Source organism: Perca fluviatilis, chromosome 7 (genome assembly GCF_010015445.1).
Source record: "Perca fluviatilis chromosome 7, GENO_Pfluv_1.0, whole genome shotgun sequence".
Taxonomy (NCBI): domain Eukaryota; kingdom Metazoa; phylum Chordata; class Actinopteri; order Perciformes; family Percidae; genus Perca; species Perca fluviatilis.
The window spans coordinates 12,782,790-12,801,811 of NC_053118.1; the positions used below are offsets into that span (position 1 = coordinate 12,782,790).

The window sequence follows — 19,022 nt, forward strand, 5'->3', positions numbered from 1 at the left end:
TTTTAAAAGGTTATCGTCAGACACCTTTCAGTTCAACAACCACCTAAAGGTAATTGCAAAAATATGTGAAAATGCAGACTTTAGAAATTTAAATCCTCTGTAATATAAACCAGTGGTTCCCAACCTGGGGTCCGGGCACCCCCAGGGGGCGCGGCAAAGATCACAGGGGGGGCGCAAGTCTTTATCTGGTTTGAGGTTGAGAAAATATATATATATATATATATTTGCACATGTTAAACAAATTATGATAATACACTAGAATATATAATGTATACAAAAGTCTTTATGAAAACTATATATTTTGTTGTATCCTCGTCTTTCCTGCCGCCAAGGCATCACTATTTTATGAATGAAACATGGAGGAGAAACTTAACAGTGCTGATAACTCCTCTGTATCAAAAAAGAAAGTAAGGCTTTATCTCGAGAGTTACCTCAACTTCGGTTTCGGGGGGGGGGGCTCAGCTTTTCTTAGACATGAGTAGGGGGGGGCGCCAAGGAAAAAAGGTTGGAAACCACTGATATAAACAATATAAAATATAAACAAACTTAATGTTTTTTGAAGAAACAAACACATTGTTATTATATGGGTATTCATATAACCTGTACATGTAGCACCCGTTCTTTTTAACACCAGTTGATATAAAGTGCACTTTTGTGACTTTTAATGCTAGAAATATGGCTTAAATGCAAAGTTAAAAAAGAGCATGTTATTTTTTCTACTTTAGGTACTGTTTGAGTGGTTATAACTTAAGCATTTTAGTTATTACAAATACAATTGTGACCTGTGTTTTGTAGATTGATTTTCTTATCCCAACGGCAGTTTTTATTCATTGCCAAAATGTGAAGCCATTCCAACTCAATAAACAGTTAATCCCCTCCATTATTAATTATTTAGCCTATATGTTTGTTTTTGTCTATCTTACATTACCATGAGATAATTCTGTTGTTTTGAAAGCTCAGAATCTAGGCCCTATATTATTATTAATCAATTCTTGACCTAATTTTATCCAGCTTATGGAACATATAGTTCCTACCCGTGACATAGTCGGAGGCATTTCGAGGTTGAGCCAAGCCAACTTCCGTTTGTCATTCAACGAGCACGGCAGTTTGCTTCTCCTCAGCTCTTCAAAGACAGTAAGTGCTGACACTGAAAGCCTCAGTTTAACAGGTGTTGCCAGATGGCTTAAGTGGTGAATAAATAAAGACTAGTTTTATGGTTCAACTCACTCGACAGCGATAAAGTATTTTCGAGACTTGCTCGCTCGCTACAGGAGCGTGTCTTGGCGACGGGATTGTAGTTTAGCTAGCTAGCTAGCTAACGTTTGCTAACTGGAATGTACAGATTATTCATTTCCTTAATGCCTTCTCCGTTACATAGCTTTGTAGCTCTGTTGATTAATTAATAAATGACACCTGCTGAACGTTTTTCTTGGCGATGACAAACTCGTTATTGCTTTGCAAATACTATAAATTAACCTGTTAGCATCAATGTAACGTTAGCTCCAGTCGGCTCCAGTATAAAACGTCAATGTAACATCACCCACAGCTGTTAATGACTGTTATTATGGTAACACTAGCTGTGTGTGTGTGTGTGTGTGTGTGTGTGTGTGTGTGTGTGTGTGTGTGTGTGTTTTTTTTTTAACATTGCCTGTATTAACAGTATGAATATGAAGTCCTATTTAATTGTTTTCTCTCTTTTTCTCCAGGGAGCTGAATTCCGTGACCAGACATCATGACCCTGTTTCACTTCGGGAACTGCTTTGCCCTCGCCTATTTCCCTTACTTTATAACCTACAAGTGCAGTGGCCTGTGAGTTTCTGTTTGAATCAGGGATCTGCATCTTTACATCTTTTACATCAGTATTACATAGTTTATTTGTATTCCTATGTTGTAGCAACATACTGTATGCTCAGAGATTAATAACGTGCGCCAATAATCTGCTTAGTAGCGTAGGAGAGGTTTGGGAGGGGGTCCACATAATCTTCTTAGAACTGGGTAGTGTGCTCTTCACATTTCCAATTTCTGCCTTGATTGCCTTGTCTCTGTGCCTCCTTTTTCTTACAGCCCTGCCACTAACCCGTGTTTGTGTGTTCAATATTTAGCTCAGAGTACAATGCCTTCTGGAGATGTGTCCAGGCTGGAGCGACCTACCTGTTTGTCCAACTCTGTAAGGTGAGCAAGCTTTCTGGTGATTAAATTAATTTTCGTCATACACTTAAGCAAGGGAGATTGCAGGAAAAAGCACAAACTATGATGTCATATGTTCCTTGTGTTTTGGAGCGTGTTAACAGGATTTGCCTATCTTTTTGTGTTTTAGATGCTGTTCCTTGCTACATTTTTCCCCACATGGGAAGGAGGAGCTGGAGTTTATGACTTCATAGGAGTGAGTGTTGTTACTTCATTATAGTAACAGAAATCTGTTGTACAACTACCCACTATCCAAATGCAGAGCAAGCCAGTACAATACCAGCTTGTGTAGGAGGTTGTAATGTGTGCGTTTGTTTTCCAGGAATTCATGAAGGCAACAGTGGACACGGCAGACCTGTTGGGTCTCCATCTTGTGATGTCTCGTAATGCCGGTAAAGGGGAGTACAAGATCATGGTGGCCGCCATGGGCTGGGCAACAGCAGAACTTGTGATGTCCAGGTAAGCAGTGACACTGCTGCTCATGCAGGAGATTATTGCACATATATAAACGATGAATCTCACTGTTTGTGTCCTGTAATGGGTCTTCAGGTGCCTTCCTCTGTGGGTGGGAGCCAGAGGGATTGAGTTTGACTGGAAATACATCCAGATGAGCTTTGACTCGAACATTAGTTTGGTGAGTAGCTGTCTTCTTTCTCACTACTCCACTCTGTCTGCTCCTGTATTTTCAAATCTTCTGTCGCTGGCCTACACTCTATCTGTTGTCTTTTATGTCAGCCTCTCCTTTTCCTCTCATCCATCTCACCTCTTTTCACTGTCACAGAAGTGTCACAGAAACGATAACAATAAAATAATTTCTTGTCTGCACTTTCAGATTTTAAAATGTTTAATTCTCAATGTGGTTTTTCTCTGTCTATCCCTAGATCTTTTATATTGCCATTGTATCTGTGATGTAAATGTTTATATTCTGGGACATGAGTGTGTTTAAAAAAAACAATTATTTCTGTGTTTATAGGTCCATTATATCGCCATGGCAGCAGTGGTGTGGATGTTCACACGATATGACCTTCCTAAGAGCTTCAGGCTTCCTGTTACGGTGCTGCTGGCTCTCTGTGTCTACAAGGCCTTCCTAATGGAGTAAGTCTGACACGCGTTTTCACACTTATATATCACATTTATATGCTCAACACAAACATATACACACCGTCAGACATACTACATACAGTGCACAGATGGACCAAAGAGATGATACCGATATTAAATGTAGAATATGTAGTGAGTTTCTCTTACTAAAACCCAGTGTTGGCCCCTCCTCCCCCCGCTCATAGCCAGAGAGAGAATGCAGCGGTGGTCGAGCGAACTAGAGAGTGATTGAGGAGAGGGAGTGCTGAACAAAGCAGTAAAGCCGAGGAATAAAATAAATAAAATGTTATTTACGGGAAGGTGCCACATTGTCGGATTATGAGTGAATGCAGAGCTTTATCCTGTCTGTTTCTGTGTGTCTGTGTCAGTTAGAGTTGTGCGTCGATATGAGACGCTGAGGGGCAAAGCGGCAATTGAAAATGAGAATGGGCAGCACAACCTGCACGCTGTTATTGGCTGGGGGTTTCACACCTACATGGGAACCAAAGACTCTGTGTTGACACCCACAAACGTCCCACACTCACCAAAATAAAAGAGAGAAAATACAGGCAGAGGGCAAGCTCTCTGCAGATACAGACACACCACTACACACTCTTCTAGTGGGTCAGAAGTGATTGATAGGGATTACTGTTGTATTAGTCTATACATTGTTTTTGAGGAAAGCACTGCACATTATACCTTTTTTAATCTACTTATCTAATTTTGGCCTGGAAGTGAATGTGTATTTCCAAAAAGGTAAAGTTTTGACCATCAATGTGGTGGCTGCACATTATTTTGTGAACCACAGGATGGCACTAGTTAACAGCAACAACATGAGAAATAATAATAATTGCATAACATATGAATAGTAGGGCTGTCAAACGATACATTTTTTTAATCGCGATGAATTGCCAAATTTCTATAGTTAATCACGGTTAATCGCATGTTTTATCACATTAATAAAATTCTATTATTTTGCATTTCAGAACTGTTTTTTAAGTACATATTAACAATGGAAAGCAATTCTTACCAGTGTATCTTGATTGGGAATCAAATTAATGCAAAGAAAGTTACTTTATGAACTTATGATCTGTCACTATTGCACAATTCCTCTAAGTACCTAACCTAACTGAGATGCAACACTAACACTTTGCTTATACAGTACAAACAAAATGGTCCAAAACCAGATGCCACAGCAGGACATTTCTAACCTTTACATTTTTCTAATAAGGAATCTAACAATTCTCCTGGACAGAAAAGGGGGTGGACAATGTCCCAAATGACAAAAACAGTAAAAAAAACCCCCCAAAAAACGATACAAACAACACAGTATACCGGTGTTGTAGTTTTTCTAACGTTACTAGTTGTTCAAACCGCATGTGAAAAAAACTACAAAGTTTGCTAGGTCGTAAATCTCGCGATAAAAATTTTGACGCCGTTAAAATGGGTTTACGTTAACGCCGTTAATAACGCGTTTAACTGACAGCACTAATGAATAGTAAAATACAAGTGCAAGTAAGAGAAACTAATGCATCCACAAGTGGAAGAGATGGGAATTTTTAAAGTCTCTGACACTCTGTTGCTCTGATGGATGGTTTCAGCACTTTTGTTCTTTAACATTGTGTTTCTCTCTGTGGCTTCAGGTTGTTTGTCCATGTCTTCCTGCTGGGCAGTTGGACAGTGTTGTTGGTGAAAGCTGTGCTGACTGGTGCCATCTCTCTCTGCTCACTGTTCCTCTTCGTCACTCTGGTCCACAGCAACTAAGTACAACTCCGCACCCTGTGATAAGCCTGCAGCAGTCTTATTGGTCCAGACTTGACCCGGATTGTGATAGATAGAAGCTGACTCACGATACTTTTTCAGTCTAAATATCACCAAAAACACCAAAGACTACTGAAAAGGCTTGTTGATATTGGGTAGCTGGACTGGTCTGATTTACAAACAAGGCTAAGCTACCAACTGGTACGCTAAAGTTCTTCCGGTTTGTTTTGATCAGTCTAAACGGACCATTGATGGGAAACATGCGCTGGAGCTTTGTCTGCTTTCAGTCCAAGCTGCAGGTTGAGTGGTGACATCAGGAAGCTTCCGTTATATCATTGGCTTACCTCAGCTGTGTTGGTTTTGTTAGGTGAATTTTGTACCACAAATGAATTGAGACTTTATATATAACATTATTCTTTTCTATGTGTTGTCTAATGTGTCGGCATAATGCTTAGATGAAATCGCAAAGTGAATTTATAACAAATTAATGACAGTGATAGTTCATTGATAGTCCAATGTGTGGCCACCAATTTATTAATTTATTTATATACCAGTAAATATTACAAGTGGGTAACTGTAACAAAATTTTTCTAATCAGTAAAGAAATTGTATCGAAGATTTAAAGTTTAACTCAAACAGTATGAATAAACTGAGATCCACTCAGAATTATGACATCATGTTAAATTGTAGGCATCTGTGATTTTGACATTAAAGTAATGTCTTTTTGTCTTAACTTGCTCTCTGGAGTTTTTGATTGTTTATTCTTTGATGTTTAATGGCTGTCATGAATGATGAGGTGTAATATTTAAGAAAATAATTTATTTTCAAAATTTTACAGGCTCCATCCAGGGACAGATTATCTGAGCATGCATTAGGGTATTCAGCAATGGTGCACACTTGGAACACCGTGATCTGACCACTGTTGTTGTAAATCAGGTACAGTGTATTTATTCTTATATCTGTTTGTCTCCTTTCTTTGCGTACGCACAAAACGGGGCTGAAAATGCGCGTACGCCACTTCCCACGCAAAGGTTGTGATTTGTAAAACACAAACTTGACGGAAGAATGTGCGGTCCTCCACGCAAACTCTGACCCATGCGTGCGCACATTTTGGAGACAATGGGAATTGGCGACGCAGATGGTTAGGTGGTGAACTGAAGTCAGACTGCAGAAAGTAAAAGTGGGAATAACGATTACTCGTAATATTTTCAAGTATTGATGCCTCACACACACTTTTTCACTCCATATCATCCACATTGTCGTGAAGATTAAATCCAGTGTTATTTGCGCTTGAACTGAGTGATAATTGTTCCGTAACACCTTGTAAAATCCAACTCAAATCTTAAATAAAAATTTGTTCTTAATGTTTAATCGGCGCTGTCTCACCGTCACGTTGTCCGCTACGGAGCGCAGGAGAAGGAGATGGCCCGACTGCATGGAATACAGGGTAGCATCAAATACCCTAGCATTAGATAACGGTAGAACACAGTGTCAATAACTAAATATCTGTGTTGAAAACTGTGCATATATCATCAAATGGCAAAGTCTGGAAATATAGCCGTTAAAGTGATGGTTCGGAGTAATTCACCCTAGGGTCCTTTGCACCATGACCTCGAGCCAAACACCCCCCCCAGAAGCTTTTTTCACCTGGGTCTAACATTGGGAGAGTTAGCTAGAGTAGAGTTATCAGCTGAATAGCTTAGCGCAGGGGCTAACGGACCCACGTTTGTATCTTACCCCACTAATAATGTAAAAGTACACCAGAAGTTTATGAACACTTGCCTGCTCTCTTCTGCTAGCTGCTGCTGCTGCTACCTGCAGTTAGACGAGTGCTTAGGGCCGTCTACAAATTACTACAACGAAAAGAGTTACAACAAAAATATTTATTAATTCAATGATTAAATAACGTAATGTCTCCAAACTTACCTCAATTACTTGTCTCCTGCTAGTTATACTACAGCACTTACTTTAAAAAAAAAATTTAAATTAATAAATATTTTTGTTGCATCTCTTTTCGGTGTTGTAATTTGTAGACGACCCTAAGCACTCGTCTTACAGCAGCAACAACAACAGCAGAGAGCAGAAGCCAGCAGGCAAGTGTTATTTACATAAACTTCTGGTGTACTTACAAACTTTCCAATCCATCGTTTTATGAGAGCATAAATTATTTGTACTACTTGTAGACGTTTGGTATCATTTCGGGCATTATTAGTGGGGTAACTTACGAGATACAAACGTGGGTCCGTTAGCCCCCCCTAACTATTCAGCTGATAATAACTCTACTCAGCTAACTCTCCTAAATGTACCAACCCAGGTGAAAAAGCTTTTTCTGGAAGTGTTCTTGGAACAAAGGACCCTAGGGTGAACATAACTCAAACCTCTAAGCAAAGCCACCAGTACACTTAATGGCCCTCATTTATGAAATGTGCGTACGACCTTAAACACGCGCAGGACGGGCGTACGCCGATTCCTATGCAAAGCTCGGCCTTTATCAATTTGAACGTGCGCGTAGGCTGCGAAAAAATCTCACGTCTGGTCTAAACTCGTGTACGCAAGTTTTCGGGTCAGTGTGGACTTGCGGTGCAGCATATAATCAGTTTAACAGGAGAAGGGAGAAGTCATCAGTTGATCACTTATCAGCAATGGCAGATCTGGCTCTTTTTATGCGCAGGTCTGCAACATTGTTTCAGCCTGTGGGGTTCTGCACAACATCGCGCAGGAAAACACGGTGCCATAAATGTAGTGATGGAGCCAGATGACCCGATGCCCAGAGAGCAGTGTGCAGCACAGCCCCAACTGGGCTATACGAAGGAGACAGGATATTATTCCTCGCCTTTAAAAGGTATAGTTTTATGTTTGGCAATGATACTCAACACAGGAAACATGACGATGCACAACATTTTTATTTATTCTTCAGGTTTTTGTTTCTCTTTCAAGTGAACGATTTATTTCTGCCGTTGACAGAGTTATTTCGGCTTGTTTTTCCAGCCGGGTCGGGGTGGTGGTCCAGCACGGGGGACAGAGGACATGCACTCTCCCTCAGCTGTTCTGACTCATGAAAAAAAACACGAGTAAAATAAAAGACACTGCATAAACTCCACTACCGTGTGTTTATTTAAATTTAAGTACACCTAAATGTAGGCCTAAGAAAGTGCAATATAAGCCTGTATATTACTATTAGGACTATAGCATACATATGTCAAGGATGTATAAATTAAATAAACTTCAGCTGGAGTCCGATTTACTACAGCTGTGTTGACCGCATCAGTGATCTCTTTCCATTCCGCATTCTTTCTACAGCCTTTAATACCGGTTTTCAGGCTGCCAAAAAGTACACACGGTAGTGCAAATAAACCTGAGATATCAGGGTTTCAATCTCCACCTCTGAAAAGTGCCGCTTCTCAGCCGGATTACGTCTCGCCATGTCGTAAATTGCAGGGGCGAGGCCTCAAAACCGAGAATATATTGGGGCGTGATATTTAAATTACGATCGTTTCCAGCCGCTGCATTTATCAATGTACGACCATTCTTACGCTCTGATTGGTGTGATACGAACGTTTCATGAATCACACGTGAAGCCTGTCGTGTAAGTTGATTTCTGCGCTCACATCTCCACTGGTTTCTACGTTAGGTTGATAAATGAGGGCCAATGTCCTCGTTATCAGTCGGAACTTTAATACTGTCTGTGACAAAACCTGCATGAAGATGTGTTCGCCTATTAGACTTTCTTTCGTCTTCAAATTGTATCTCGGGGTGGGGGATACCACTAGTTGATGCTGTGTTGGCAAGGTGTCTACAATCACTAATTGTTGTAAACGTATATATACTGCGGACAGTGACCTACAGATTGGCATGGGGTACTTTCCATAAAATCATCTCTCAATGCAAATCAAACCAGCTATTAGGTTAACTGACATAAAACCATGCCAATCTCTAGGTATGGTGAAGGGTATGTGATGATGTGGGACTATTTTAATTCCAAAGGCCAAGGGAACTTTATCAGGATGCATAGTATCCTGGATCCATGAAATAACTGGCCTTTAAAAATAAAAACCTGCCTGCCTCTATGGGAATTTAACATAGGGGTGTACTGACTTTTGTTGCCAGCGGTTTAGCCATTAATGGCTGTGTGTTGAGTTATTTTGAGGGGACAGCCCATTTACACTGTTTTACAAGCTGTACACTTAATACTTTACATTGTAGCAAAGTGTAATTTCTTCAGTGTTGTCCCATTAAAAGATATAATGAAATATTTACTAAAATGTGAGGGGTGTACTCACTTTTGTGAGATACTGTATCTAACTATAAAGGCAGAAATCTCTGTGTGTAAGAAAGTGAGTGTGTATGTCCAGCTGTCTGTCATTCAAATCACCCTTAATCCAATCTACTTCCCACTCTGCTGGTATATTAGACAACCAATGATTTGCAGTGTCAAATTTGATGCAGTTTGTGCAGTAAACACCTTCAAAACTGTTGAATAAATAAAGGTTGAAAAAATAAAAATAACTAAGTGACCACTGTGTGCAGCTGTGAGAATGGGGCTTCACGGCTTTCAGTCAAGCATGTTGTCCACAGTGGGCAACTGGCAAGTAATACGCCTATTCTGAAATTAATACTGCTAAGTATATTTCACATTGTGTATTTCTGACCGCTGGATATAACCTTACAAACAAACTCTTCTTCACCGTCCTCAACAAGCACAAGCAGGTGTAAGAACCGCGTCACTCTGCCATTGCAACTCAAATAGGCAGCCCGCGTGTGTGTTGCTGTTACGAGTGTCAGTAGTCCAGGCTGCATTGTTAGACACACCAGGCTGATAATCTGCCGTTGGACAGTCTGGCGAGGTCAGTGACTCGAGTCTGTTCATGACATGAACAGACTATTGACATATATAAAAGGACATGACAGTCTGGCTTTGAATTTCCGGAGAAAACAAACCCATGTGACGCGTTCGTCCAATCAGCTGCCGGTTTTCATTTCTTGGGCAACAATACAGAGTTGCGCCGCCTGCTGCTACGGAGACGTATTACGTTTCTCAAGTCGGTGTCGCCTCAGTGTGTTCCGAGGCAGTCTTTTGGACCTCGGGGACCCGACTGATCATTTTGACTGGCTTTTCTGTCAACGGTCGGCCGTCTGGCTGGTGTGTCCTGGCTATTATAGTGATGACAATATTGTAAGAAAAGAAGTACTTCAACTAAACCAAAGATGGGTAGTAAGAAGAGTAAACCACATGTTCCTGAGGGACCAATTGTTGACCTGATGACAAAGAAATACGGCTAAGATTGTCTTGACTGTCTGACCGAATGGTCTACCCTGTTTGGATTTCCTGAGAATGGTTCACTGACAAGATTTAGTGGGAAAAGAAAGGATAGTTAAGAAGAAGCAAAAAGAGAGCGAAAACAAATGAAACAGTTAGCAAAAGGTGACGGTAGTCATTCAGGGAAAGAATGCAAAAACACACATACACATACACCCACCTCCTCATCAGCTCCACAACCTAACCAAAGCCCATATTCTGAGCTTTGCAGTTCTTTACAAGCTATGAAAATGAGCTGGAAATGGGGGGACGATGACGAAAACCATGTTCGAAGGGTCTGTTTGCATGTTACAACAGGCTGGTGGGCAACATATGGAGCGCGGACCCGGAAAAGGCCGCGGTCACGAAGGACGTGGTCAAGCCAGAAGAGGACAAGGCGGGTACAGTGGACAAAATGATGAGCCCTACGACCCAGACAAGTGTTTGTACTGCAAGGACTTTGGGCATTCGATGGCCGGATCTAGAAAAAAAAAGGGGGGAAAAAAAAAAAAAAAATTAAAAAATTTTTTGATGAGAAATAGATAATTATACACATGACAACATTTTAATTATATTTATAAAATTAATATGAATAAGTGACCATACAATGTGATCTCACTTAATAGGAGATATAGAAGTATGATAGAAGGAAGGGGCATTATCACAGGAAAGGCATTAAGTGAAGACACAGGTGATGAGTGGCAGATGTGTGAGAGGGGAAGCAAACTGTTTTCGACTGTGTCAGAGAGGCAGCTTTGTAGATTAGGAACTGTCATTGATTAGTTATAACCATCAGACTGGGTTAACACACACTAACATTTTAGCCTGGGAGAGTATTTTTAGGTTCATTTGTTTATTTTTTGTTTTATTTATATATATATATATATATATATATATTTTATTTTTTATATTTAATCTGAGCAATAGATCTAAAATACATTCTACACAAAATATAAAAACTCATCTCCCCATCTCATCACACTTTCACACTGACAACTTTCCCTAATTATTCATATTTAAGCTTTGTCATTTGTTGTTCTTATTCATATCTAACTTAGTATACTATGCATCAACAATTTCCATACCGTGTGGACCAGCTCGACAGGAGATGGTTGCTGATGGCCCAGGCACTCTGCTTTCCCTTTCACTGTCTGAGCCCTGCATGTTCTCTTGTCTCTCGCTTTCTCCTTCCTCATCTTGGTGATGCTCTCCCTCCATATCTTCACCGCTGTGGGGTTCTCCCACCTCCTCCTGTCCCTGGTCGCCTTGGCCTTGTATTCTGTCTCTGTCACGTTTCTGTTGCCATTTTCTCTCTCCTTCCACCTCTTTTCTCGCTTCCACCTCATCTTCTCCGTTTACCTTGCTCACTTGTTCATTTTCTATTTCTCTCGCCTTTCTCTTTGGAGACAAAAACTGAATATGCTACCTTTCCTCTTCATTTCTGTAAGGTTCAAAGTAACAATGTTTTCCTTGACAGACGTTGAATCAATATTAGCTTTTGTAGCCTACTTTACACAGAACAGAACAAACGTCAGACCCTAAGTAACATTCTATAGTTGGCGAAATAACGTTCTTCAACCTGATTTTTATCATCTTAAAATCAGCATCGCCACTATGCTAGCACTGTGCTTTCGTTATAATTTAATTTCTTGATAGATGTTAATCCGTTTTGACCTCTTTCCTCCTGTGTCTCTATTCATCTCGACTCCTGGCTCCCTCGCTTCGCGCCACTCAGTTTTCCAAACAAAACAGGCTCTCTCCGCTCTGGCGTCATCTTATGCTGCGTTCACTGCAGTCGGACATTGGAGACGCACGCTCATAAATTGTCAAATTGGCCATAACTTTTACCGTAATTCGTTGCTGCCAACTGGGGTGGCAGCAGGGGTGGCAAGGCTTTCTTTTATGCCACCCCGGTAGATCCGCCCCTGGACATTGGGTACGTAACCTCCCGAAGAAATAGCAAAAACCACCTCAGACGGAGAACAACACTTATCCCTCTGACTGACTGAGTCCAAAACCTGATGAGGAAGGTACTGCAACCACACTTATGGGGTAATCACATTCGAGGCCGGGAAAACTATGACAATTTAGAAACCAGACTCAGCATACACAGAGGCCCTTTTAACCATACTTGCACCCAGGGAAACTGCAATCCGGTGTTCATCTCATTGGAAACTCCAAAACCAACTGATGCTTGTGTTTATACGCTAGGTGCTTGGGTTTCAGATACCGATCCAATAGCTAAAATCCAATTCAAGGTAACTCCACCAGTTAAAGCAACCACAGTTAGAGAAGCCCTCCAGAGCCATACTTAGACTTTGTTATCCTTCCAAAATTTGCAATCATTGCGCATATTGCCTGACCCAGACTCTGACCACTCTACAGGCCATTCAGGTAATCTTTGGTATCGATCCTTGATGCTGTTCGCCAGAAGAGCAGGCATCAATTCCTCCTGCTACATGTGCTCTGTCTCCATCTGCCTTACAGGTGCTTGTCATATAATTAGAATATCATGAAAAAGTTGATTTATTTCAGTAATTCCATTCAAAAAGTGAAAGTTGTATAATGTATACATTCATTCCACACAGACTGATATATTTCAAGTGTTTATTTCTTTAAATTTTTATGATTATAACTGACAACTAATCAAAAGCCCAAATTCAGTATCTCAGAAAATTTGAATATTGTGAAAAGGTTCAATATTGAAGACACCTGGTGCCTCTACTCTAATCAGCTAATTAACTCAAAACACCTGCAAAGGCCTTTAAATGGTCTCTCAGTCTAGTTCTGTAGGCTAAACAATCATGAGGAAGACTTCTGACTTGACAGCTGTCCAAAAGATGACCATTGACACCTTGCACAAGGAGGGCAAGACACAAAAGGTCATTGCTAAAGAGGCTGGCTGTTCACAGAGCTCTGTGTCCAAGCACATTAAAGGGATACTTCACCGATGTAGCATTCAGCTTTGTATCAGTAGAAACCCGATAGTATTTCTGAATGGCCGTGCCTCCCTCCCTCATGTCCCCCTGAGACGAGAGATCTCTGCATTTGGGGCCTGGAAAAAATCTTCCGATGACGTAAAATGACGATTTTTGCGTCATCGGAAGATTTTTGGGCCAGAGGCAAGGACTACAGCCAGTAGTAGGATCTACTTCCGTATGTTTTCAACACGCCCACAGGGGGTTGGACTGCCGAGTCTGGCCGAGGTATTCCGAATGAAAACGACTGTCAGCCATCTTGAATCTTCGCTAAACAGGCTCTCGGTTTTCAGCAGAAAACATTTACAACAATTATCTGCGTTCAAACTACCGGACGTGTGTACCACCGGGATACATCGGTACAGATCGGAGAATATGGAGGAAACGTTATTACAGACGCAATACTCGGCACACTACGCGAGCTTCGCTTGCACGGAGACCAGCGGTGTCGCTCAATGCCGCTAGCCGGCTAGGGGACATCCTCATCGGCTAGGCGGAAAGCTAACGCTAGCTGTCCACCTGTCCCATCCATCCTGCTTGCAAGTGTCTGCTCATTAAACAACAAGCTGGACTACATCCTCCTTCAACGAAACTCCCAACGTGATTTCAGTGACTGCTGTGTTTTTGTTGTTGTGGAAACATGCCTGAATAGTGTACTGGACTGTCCAGCTACCAGGCCTGCTAGCCCTCCGAGCTAGAGATGCTCTGTCGCCAGGTAAAAGAGGTGGGCTGTGTTAACACCGAGTGGCGCAGAAATGTGGTGATTTGTATCCATTTAACTGCTAACTGCTGGTGGAGTTTGTGACTGTTAAATGCCGACCATTCTACATTGCACGCTAATTCACGGCTGTGTTTATGCTCGGTGTTTACAGCCCACCAAGCGCTAATGCTAGTATGTGTTAGCTGAACTTTACGGAGCCTATAAAGTGTGTGTACTAAATGTAGCCTGTTTCGTATGTCGTTTTTATATAATGTCGTTGAGTCACGATGAAACGTTGTTTCATGTATATGGTTGAAATAAAACACGCTTGAGTTGAGTTGAATGCCTCGGTCTGTCTGTGAAGCGGTAGGCGTGGCTTGGGAGTGGACTCAAAGCAACGAAGCAGGTGCATTCTGGGATTTGGTGTTTTTCATCCATATAAGACCAAAACACATTTTCTGGCTTTTCTCGGCCTAGAAGGCACCAATTTAAATTTTTTTTTCACATTTCTACTACATAAGTGACCCAATTTAAAGATATATTCAGCTTTCCAGCGGTGAAATATTCCTTTAATAGAGAGGCGAAGGGAAGGAAAAGATGTGGTAGGAAAAAAAGTGTACAAGCAATAGGGATAACTGCACCCTGGAGAGGATTGTGAAACAAAACCCATTCAAAAATGTGGGGGCGATTCACAAAGAGTGGACTGCAGCTGGAGTCAGTGCTTCAAGAACGCGTATGCAAGACATGGGTTTCAGCTGTTGCATTCCTTGTGTCAAGCCAACCTTTTAAAAAGACACAGAGTCTGGAGGAAGAGAGGAGAGGCACAGAATCCACGTTGCTTGAAGTCCAGTGTAAAGTTTCCACAGTCAGTGATCGTTTGGGGTGATATGTCATCTGCTTGTGTTGGTCCACTGTGTTTTCTGAGGTCCAAGGTCAACGCAGCCGTCTACCAGGAAGTTTTGAAGCACTTCATGCTTCCTGCTGCTGACCAACTTCATGGAGATACAGATTTCATTTTCCAACAGGACTTGGCACCTGCACACAGTGCCAAAGCTACCAGTACCTGGTTTAAGGACCATGGTATCCCTGTTCTTAATTGGCCAGCAAACTCTCCTGCCCTTGCCCCTATAGAAAATCTATGGGGTATTGTGAAGAGGATGATGCGATACGCCAGACCCAACAATGCAGAAGAGCTGAAGGCCACTATCGGAGCAACCTGGGCTCTCCCAACACTTGAGCAGTGCCACAGACTGATCAACTCCATGCCACGCCGCATTGCTGCAGTAATTCAGGCAAAAGGAGCCTTTTTTAAGTAATATTCTAATTTTCGGAGATACTGAATTTGGGATTTTCATTAGTTGTCAGTTATAAGCATCACACTTAAAGGGGTGATAGAATGCAAAACCGATTTTACCCTGTCATAGTTGAATAACGACAGTTCGGTGGGTAAATAGGACATACATAGAAGCTCAAAGTCCCACTGACACCCCTTTACTATGAAAATCTCATATTTTGAAACTGCCGCTGAAAACGGGCGAATCCCAACAAAGCTGAGTTGCTTACGCAAGCGTCTCAAAATCCGGAACCTTAAAGAGAACAATTCCGCCAACATTTACACAGGCTACACAACTGACCTGAGATCAGGTAGTCTTCTGAATCTAGCTAGGTCACGCAGCTTCTGCTATTCCATTACAAAATTCACTACTGAAACTTTTTATCGAGAAATCAACCATATAAAGCTCAAATATGGGCCGTTTTACGAAAATGGATGGCTAATTGCAAATTTTCTCCGACTGTGTGTCGGAGTTTAGTGCTCAGTGTTGGTGCTGCCTGGGTTGCTACATCGCCACCCTGACCGCAAGTGTCAGCGAGCTTGATACGCCCGCAATCTTTTACCCGCGCCCGCAGGTTCCAGTTAATCTTATAATGGGTATGTGTGTTGAGTTATTTAAACAAACAATCGGGGAAATAAACGCCTCTTGTCCGCGAGTCTCATTGATAGAGCCGCGGTGAGATGGAGTCCATCAATGAGAGCTAGCTAGCCTCCTCCTAACTCTGACATTCACAAAAATACATTCAATTGATATCCGAAATCGGACAAGTGTTAGCTAAGCTTTGTAAGACCTTGAGGAACCTGTAATATTCATGCCGTGACGAAATTCAAACTGTAAATATACTTTAGTTATGCAAAAGTGAGCAAGCTGCGATATTTCCCCATTGTAATGAATGGGACATATAGCAAGCAGCTGCTCGTCCTACAAAGACTCCTCACGTTCATAAAAATGCCTTAAAATCAAATCGGACACAACGGTTAGCTTTATAAGACATTGGGGAATGATGTTGTATAAGTGGCATGACGAAATTCAAACTGTAAATATAATTTAGTTATGGCGACAGTGTAGCTAGCTAGCTGCGGTATTTCCCCATTGTAATGAATGGGACATATTGCAAGCAGCTGCTCGTCCTACAAAGACGCCTCACGTTCATAAAAATGCCTTAAAATCAAAGTGGCGTGACGAAATTCAAACCGTAAATATATTATAGTTATGCCGGCAGCTGGCCCGTAGCGGCCCGTAGTGCAGTATCCACAAAGGGTGACTTTGCCCTGGGTATGGAGGCCAGCAGGCCCCGCTTTCTCGTCAGACTGTGTGGAGCTCCTAAAGTCCGACACGTCTTACCAAATTTGCAATTAGCCATCAAATTTAGTAAAACGGCCCCCCATATTTCAGCTTTATATAGTTGATTTCTCGGCTTAAAAAGTCTCAGAAGTGAATTTGGTAATGAAACATTGCAGTGTCTGGAATATGAGATTCTGTCGCTTCTCTAATGTATGTGTATTGGGGATTCGCTCAACCAATCAGCGCGTCTCTAATATGTGCGTATGGCAAGTCGCTCAACCAATCAGCGCGCAGCTGATCTAAATATTCATGACCATACCATATTTGGAAGAAAAGCTTTTGTTACAAATAGGGCCAAAACACAGGGATGCATAAGGGCCAATAAAATATCAACCAGGCCATTTTCAGCCCAACCAATGTTACATACCCCATTAGGAGACCATAAGGAACAGTGTGAAATACCCTATATAATCATTCTATCACCCCTTTAAAAGAAATAAACATTTGAAATATATCAGTCTGTGTGGAATGAATATAATATACAAATTTCACTTTTTGAAAGGAATTACTGACTTAAATCAACTTTTTGATGATATTCTAATTCTATGACCAGCACCTGTATATGATGCTGTGCCCATGTATCCACACCCTCTAACTGGTAATGAAACAGCAGCGGCGTGTTAGCTTTGTCCAGCAAAACGTCTGTTGTCTCAACAAAAATTCTTTCAGCAGGTATTCCTAATTACACTGGTTTCCCCATTAGAACGCATGATGGTATGTCTCTGAGAACTGCGAATACCGATGCATACAAATCTGTTTTTGTGTTCAATCTTAACCATCACCCAGACTTTAGTCCTCATGTTGTTTCCAAAGGCTGTGTTTCTGCAACTCTCTATTCTTAGGGGTTACTGCTAGTTGTTACGTTACGATGAACAGCACTTGTGGCCCACCACCAAAAGCAAATGTCTCCACTTGCCTGTTACCAGGCCAGTACAACAAAGGTAATGCCGTACTGTTTTCATCTCTATATAAAACAATTGCATGGCCATCTGACAAGGTGCTGGCTCCCTCCACCATGTTTGGGTTTCTGGCCGTCAGGTATACCTGTCTCTATCACCCACCTGGTGTGGCTCCTGTTCTTTAAGACTGTTTGTTACACCAGCACAGGTTTATGATCAGATCATCATTATCCTCAGTATTATTCCCGCAGAGAATGGAGAAATACCATTCAATCTGAGTAACAAACTATGCAAATTTCTGCAGGGGAGAAGTTCCTCACAGGGTTTCTGCCCTGGTGGGGAACAGTTAATAACGCACATTAAATTGACCAATTGGCTGTGGACCTTAAGAATTGACAAATTTAACTTAACTTGGTTTTTCTGTGTTAACTCCAACTGTGAAAGCCATGCCCACTACTCTAATCCAACATCAGGTAGCTTTAGATTACCTGCTCACTCCTCTTTGATTTTTTATTTACTATTATGATTACTATTGTTGCTTGCTTTTGACCAGAGATTGTGTAATATCTCGAAAGAACATTGCAATATTCTCTAATATGATTGCCAGGATGCTGTTCCTCTGAAAAAATATATATACTGTATATATTCCTGTCTTTGAGGTCTCTTCCACTGTACTTTGATATGTGTGCTGTGTAACTCGATCTCCTTGCTTGCAAGCAATAATACATTTGAACAAACTCTCAGGGAACAAGTTGTCTCTGTTTGAAACTTCTTTATGGCCCAGTCTGCTGACAGAAATCTTCCACCACATCACTTTGACTAAAATGACAAAATTATTGGTTTGGGTGAGACTAGGTTAACTGAAATGTTCAATCTGATAGAGCATTTGACACAGGAATAAGACTTATTACAAAATGTCTTGGGACTGGGATGTATTTGGGGGGGGGGATTTTCTATTTACAAAATCGCGAGCCCGCCCCTTGATGTGTTTTAGTTCAGGTTTTAAAAGTTGTATTTACAAAAGTTGTGTTGTTGGAAAACAAGATATCTTTCAGCGTCTTTGTCTTCAATAGTGTTCTCTGTGTAGAAGGTGTGTGGTTTCAGGTGCCCCCCCCATGTGACATCAGCTAACTACTCAAAAGACCTCTTGTAACAATTGTGTGTACAGTTAACTTAATATTGTATGTGGCATTTTTCTTTTGCGGGGTGCAAATGTTCCACCAAAACAAGTTCCTTCCCGAGAACATTTTGCAGAGCCATCGTCTCTGTGTCAAGACGATTGTGATTGATTTAAAGAAATGCAATTTCTTGCAAGTTTTTTTCTCCTATCCTGGAATGTATGTGTGGAGGAGCCACACCTTAACTCCGCGATGCTGTGGCGATAGGTCTGGCAATGCAGGACTAGTTAAATGTGGAACTTTTCAACTCTAATATAATGCTGGA

At 41.4% G+C, this 19,022-nt stretch overlaps 1 protein-coding gene across 1 annotated transcript; it reads left to right on the plus strand.

The window, feature by feature from the left end:
* The first annotated feature begins 1,029 nt into the window (after window positions 1-1,029).
* On the plus strand, window positions 1,030-5,761 carry tmem147 (transmembrane protein 147). The gene is made up of 8 exons (XM_039807227.1): window positions 1,030-1,134; window positions 1,707-1,809; window positions 2,103-2,172; window positions 2,318-2,383; window positions 2,510-2,646; window positions 2,737-2,821; window positions 3,161-3,282; window positions 4,911-5,761. Exons 2-8 carry the CDS (start codon window positions 1,733-1,735, stop codon window positions 5,029-5,031), a joined length of 678 nt encoding a protein of 225 aa, XP_039663161.1. The 5' UTR covers window positions 1,030-1,134; window positions 1,707-1,732; the 3' UTR covers window positions 5,032-5,761.
* Window positions 5,762-19,022: the final 13,261 nt, after the last annotated feature.

Excerpts from the sequence above, each read along its gene's own strand:
- tmem147 (XM_039807227.1), top strand. The coding sequence starts at position 1,733 with ATGACCCTGTTTCACTTCGGGAACTGCTTTGCCCTCGCCTATTTCCCT. Across the intron at positions 1,810-2,102 it reads ACCTACAAGTGCAGTGGCCT|CTCAGAGTACAATGCCTTCT; the intron begins GTGAGTTTCTGT and ends TTCAATATTTAG. Across the intron at positions 2,384-2,509 it reads GAGTTTATGACTTCATAGGA|GAATTCATGAAGGCAACAGT; the intron begins GTGAGTGTTGTT and ends TTTGTTTTCCAG.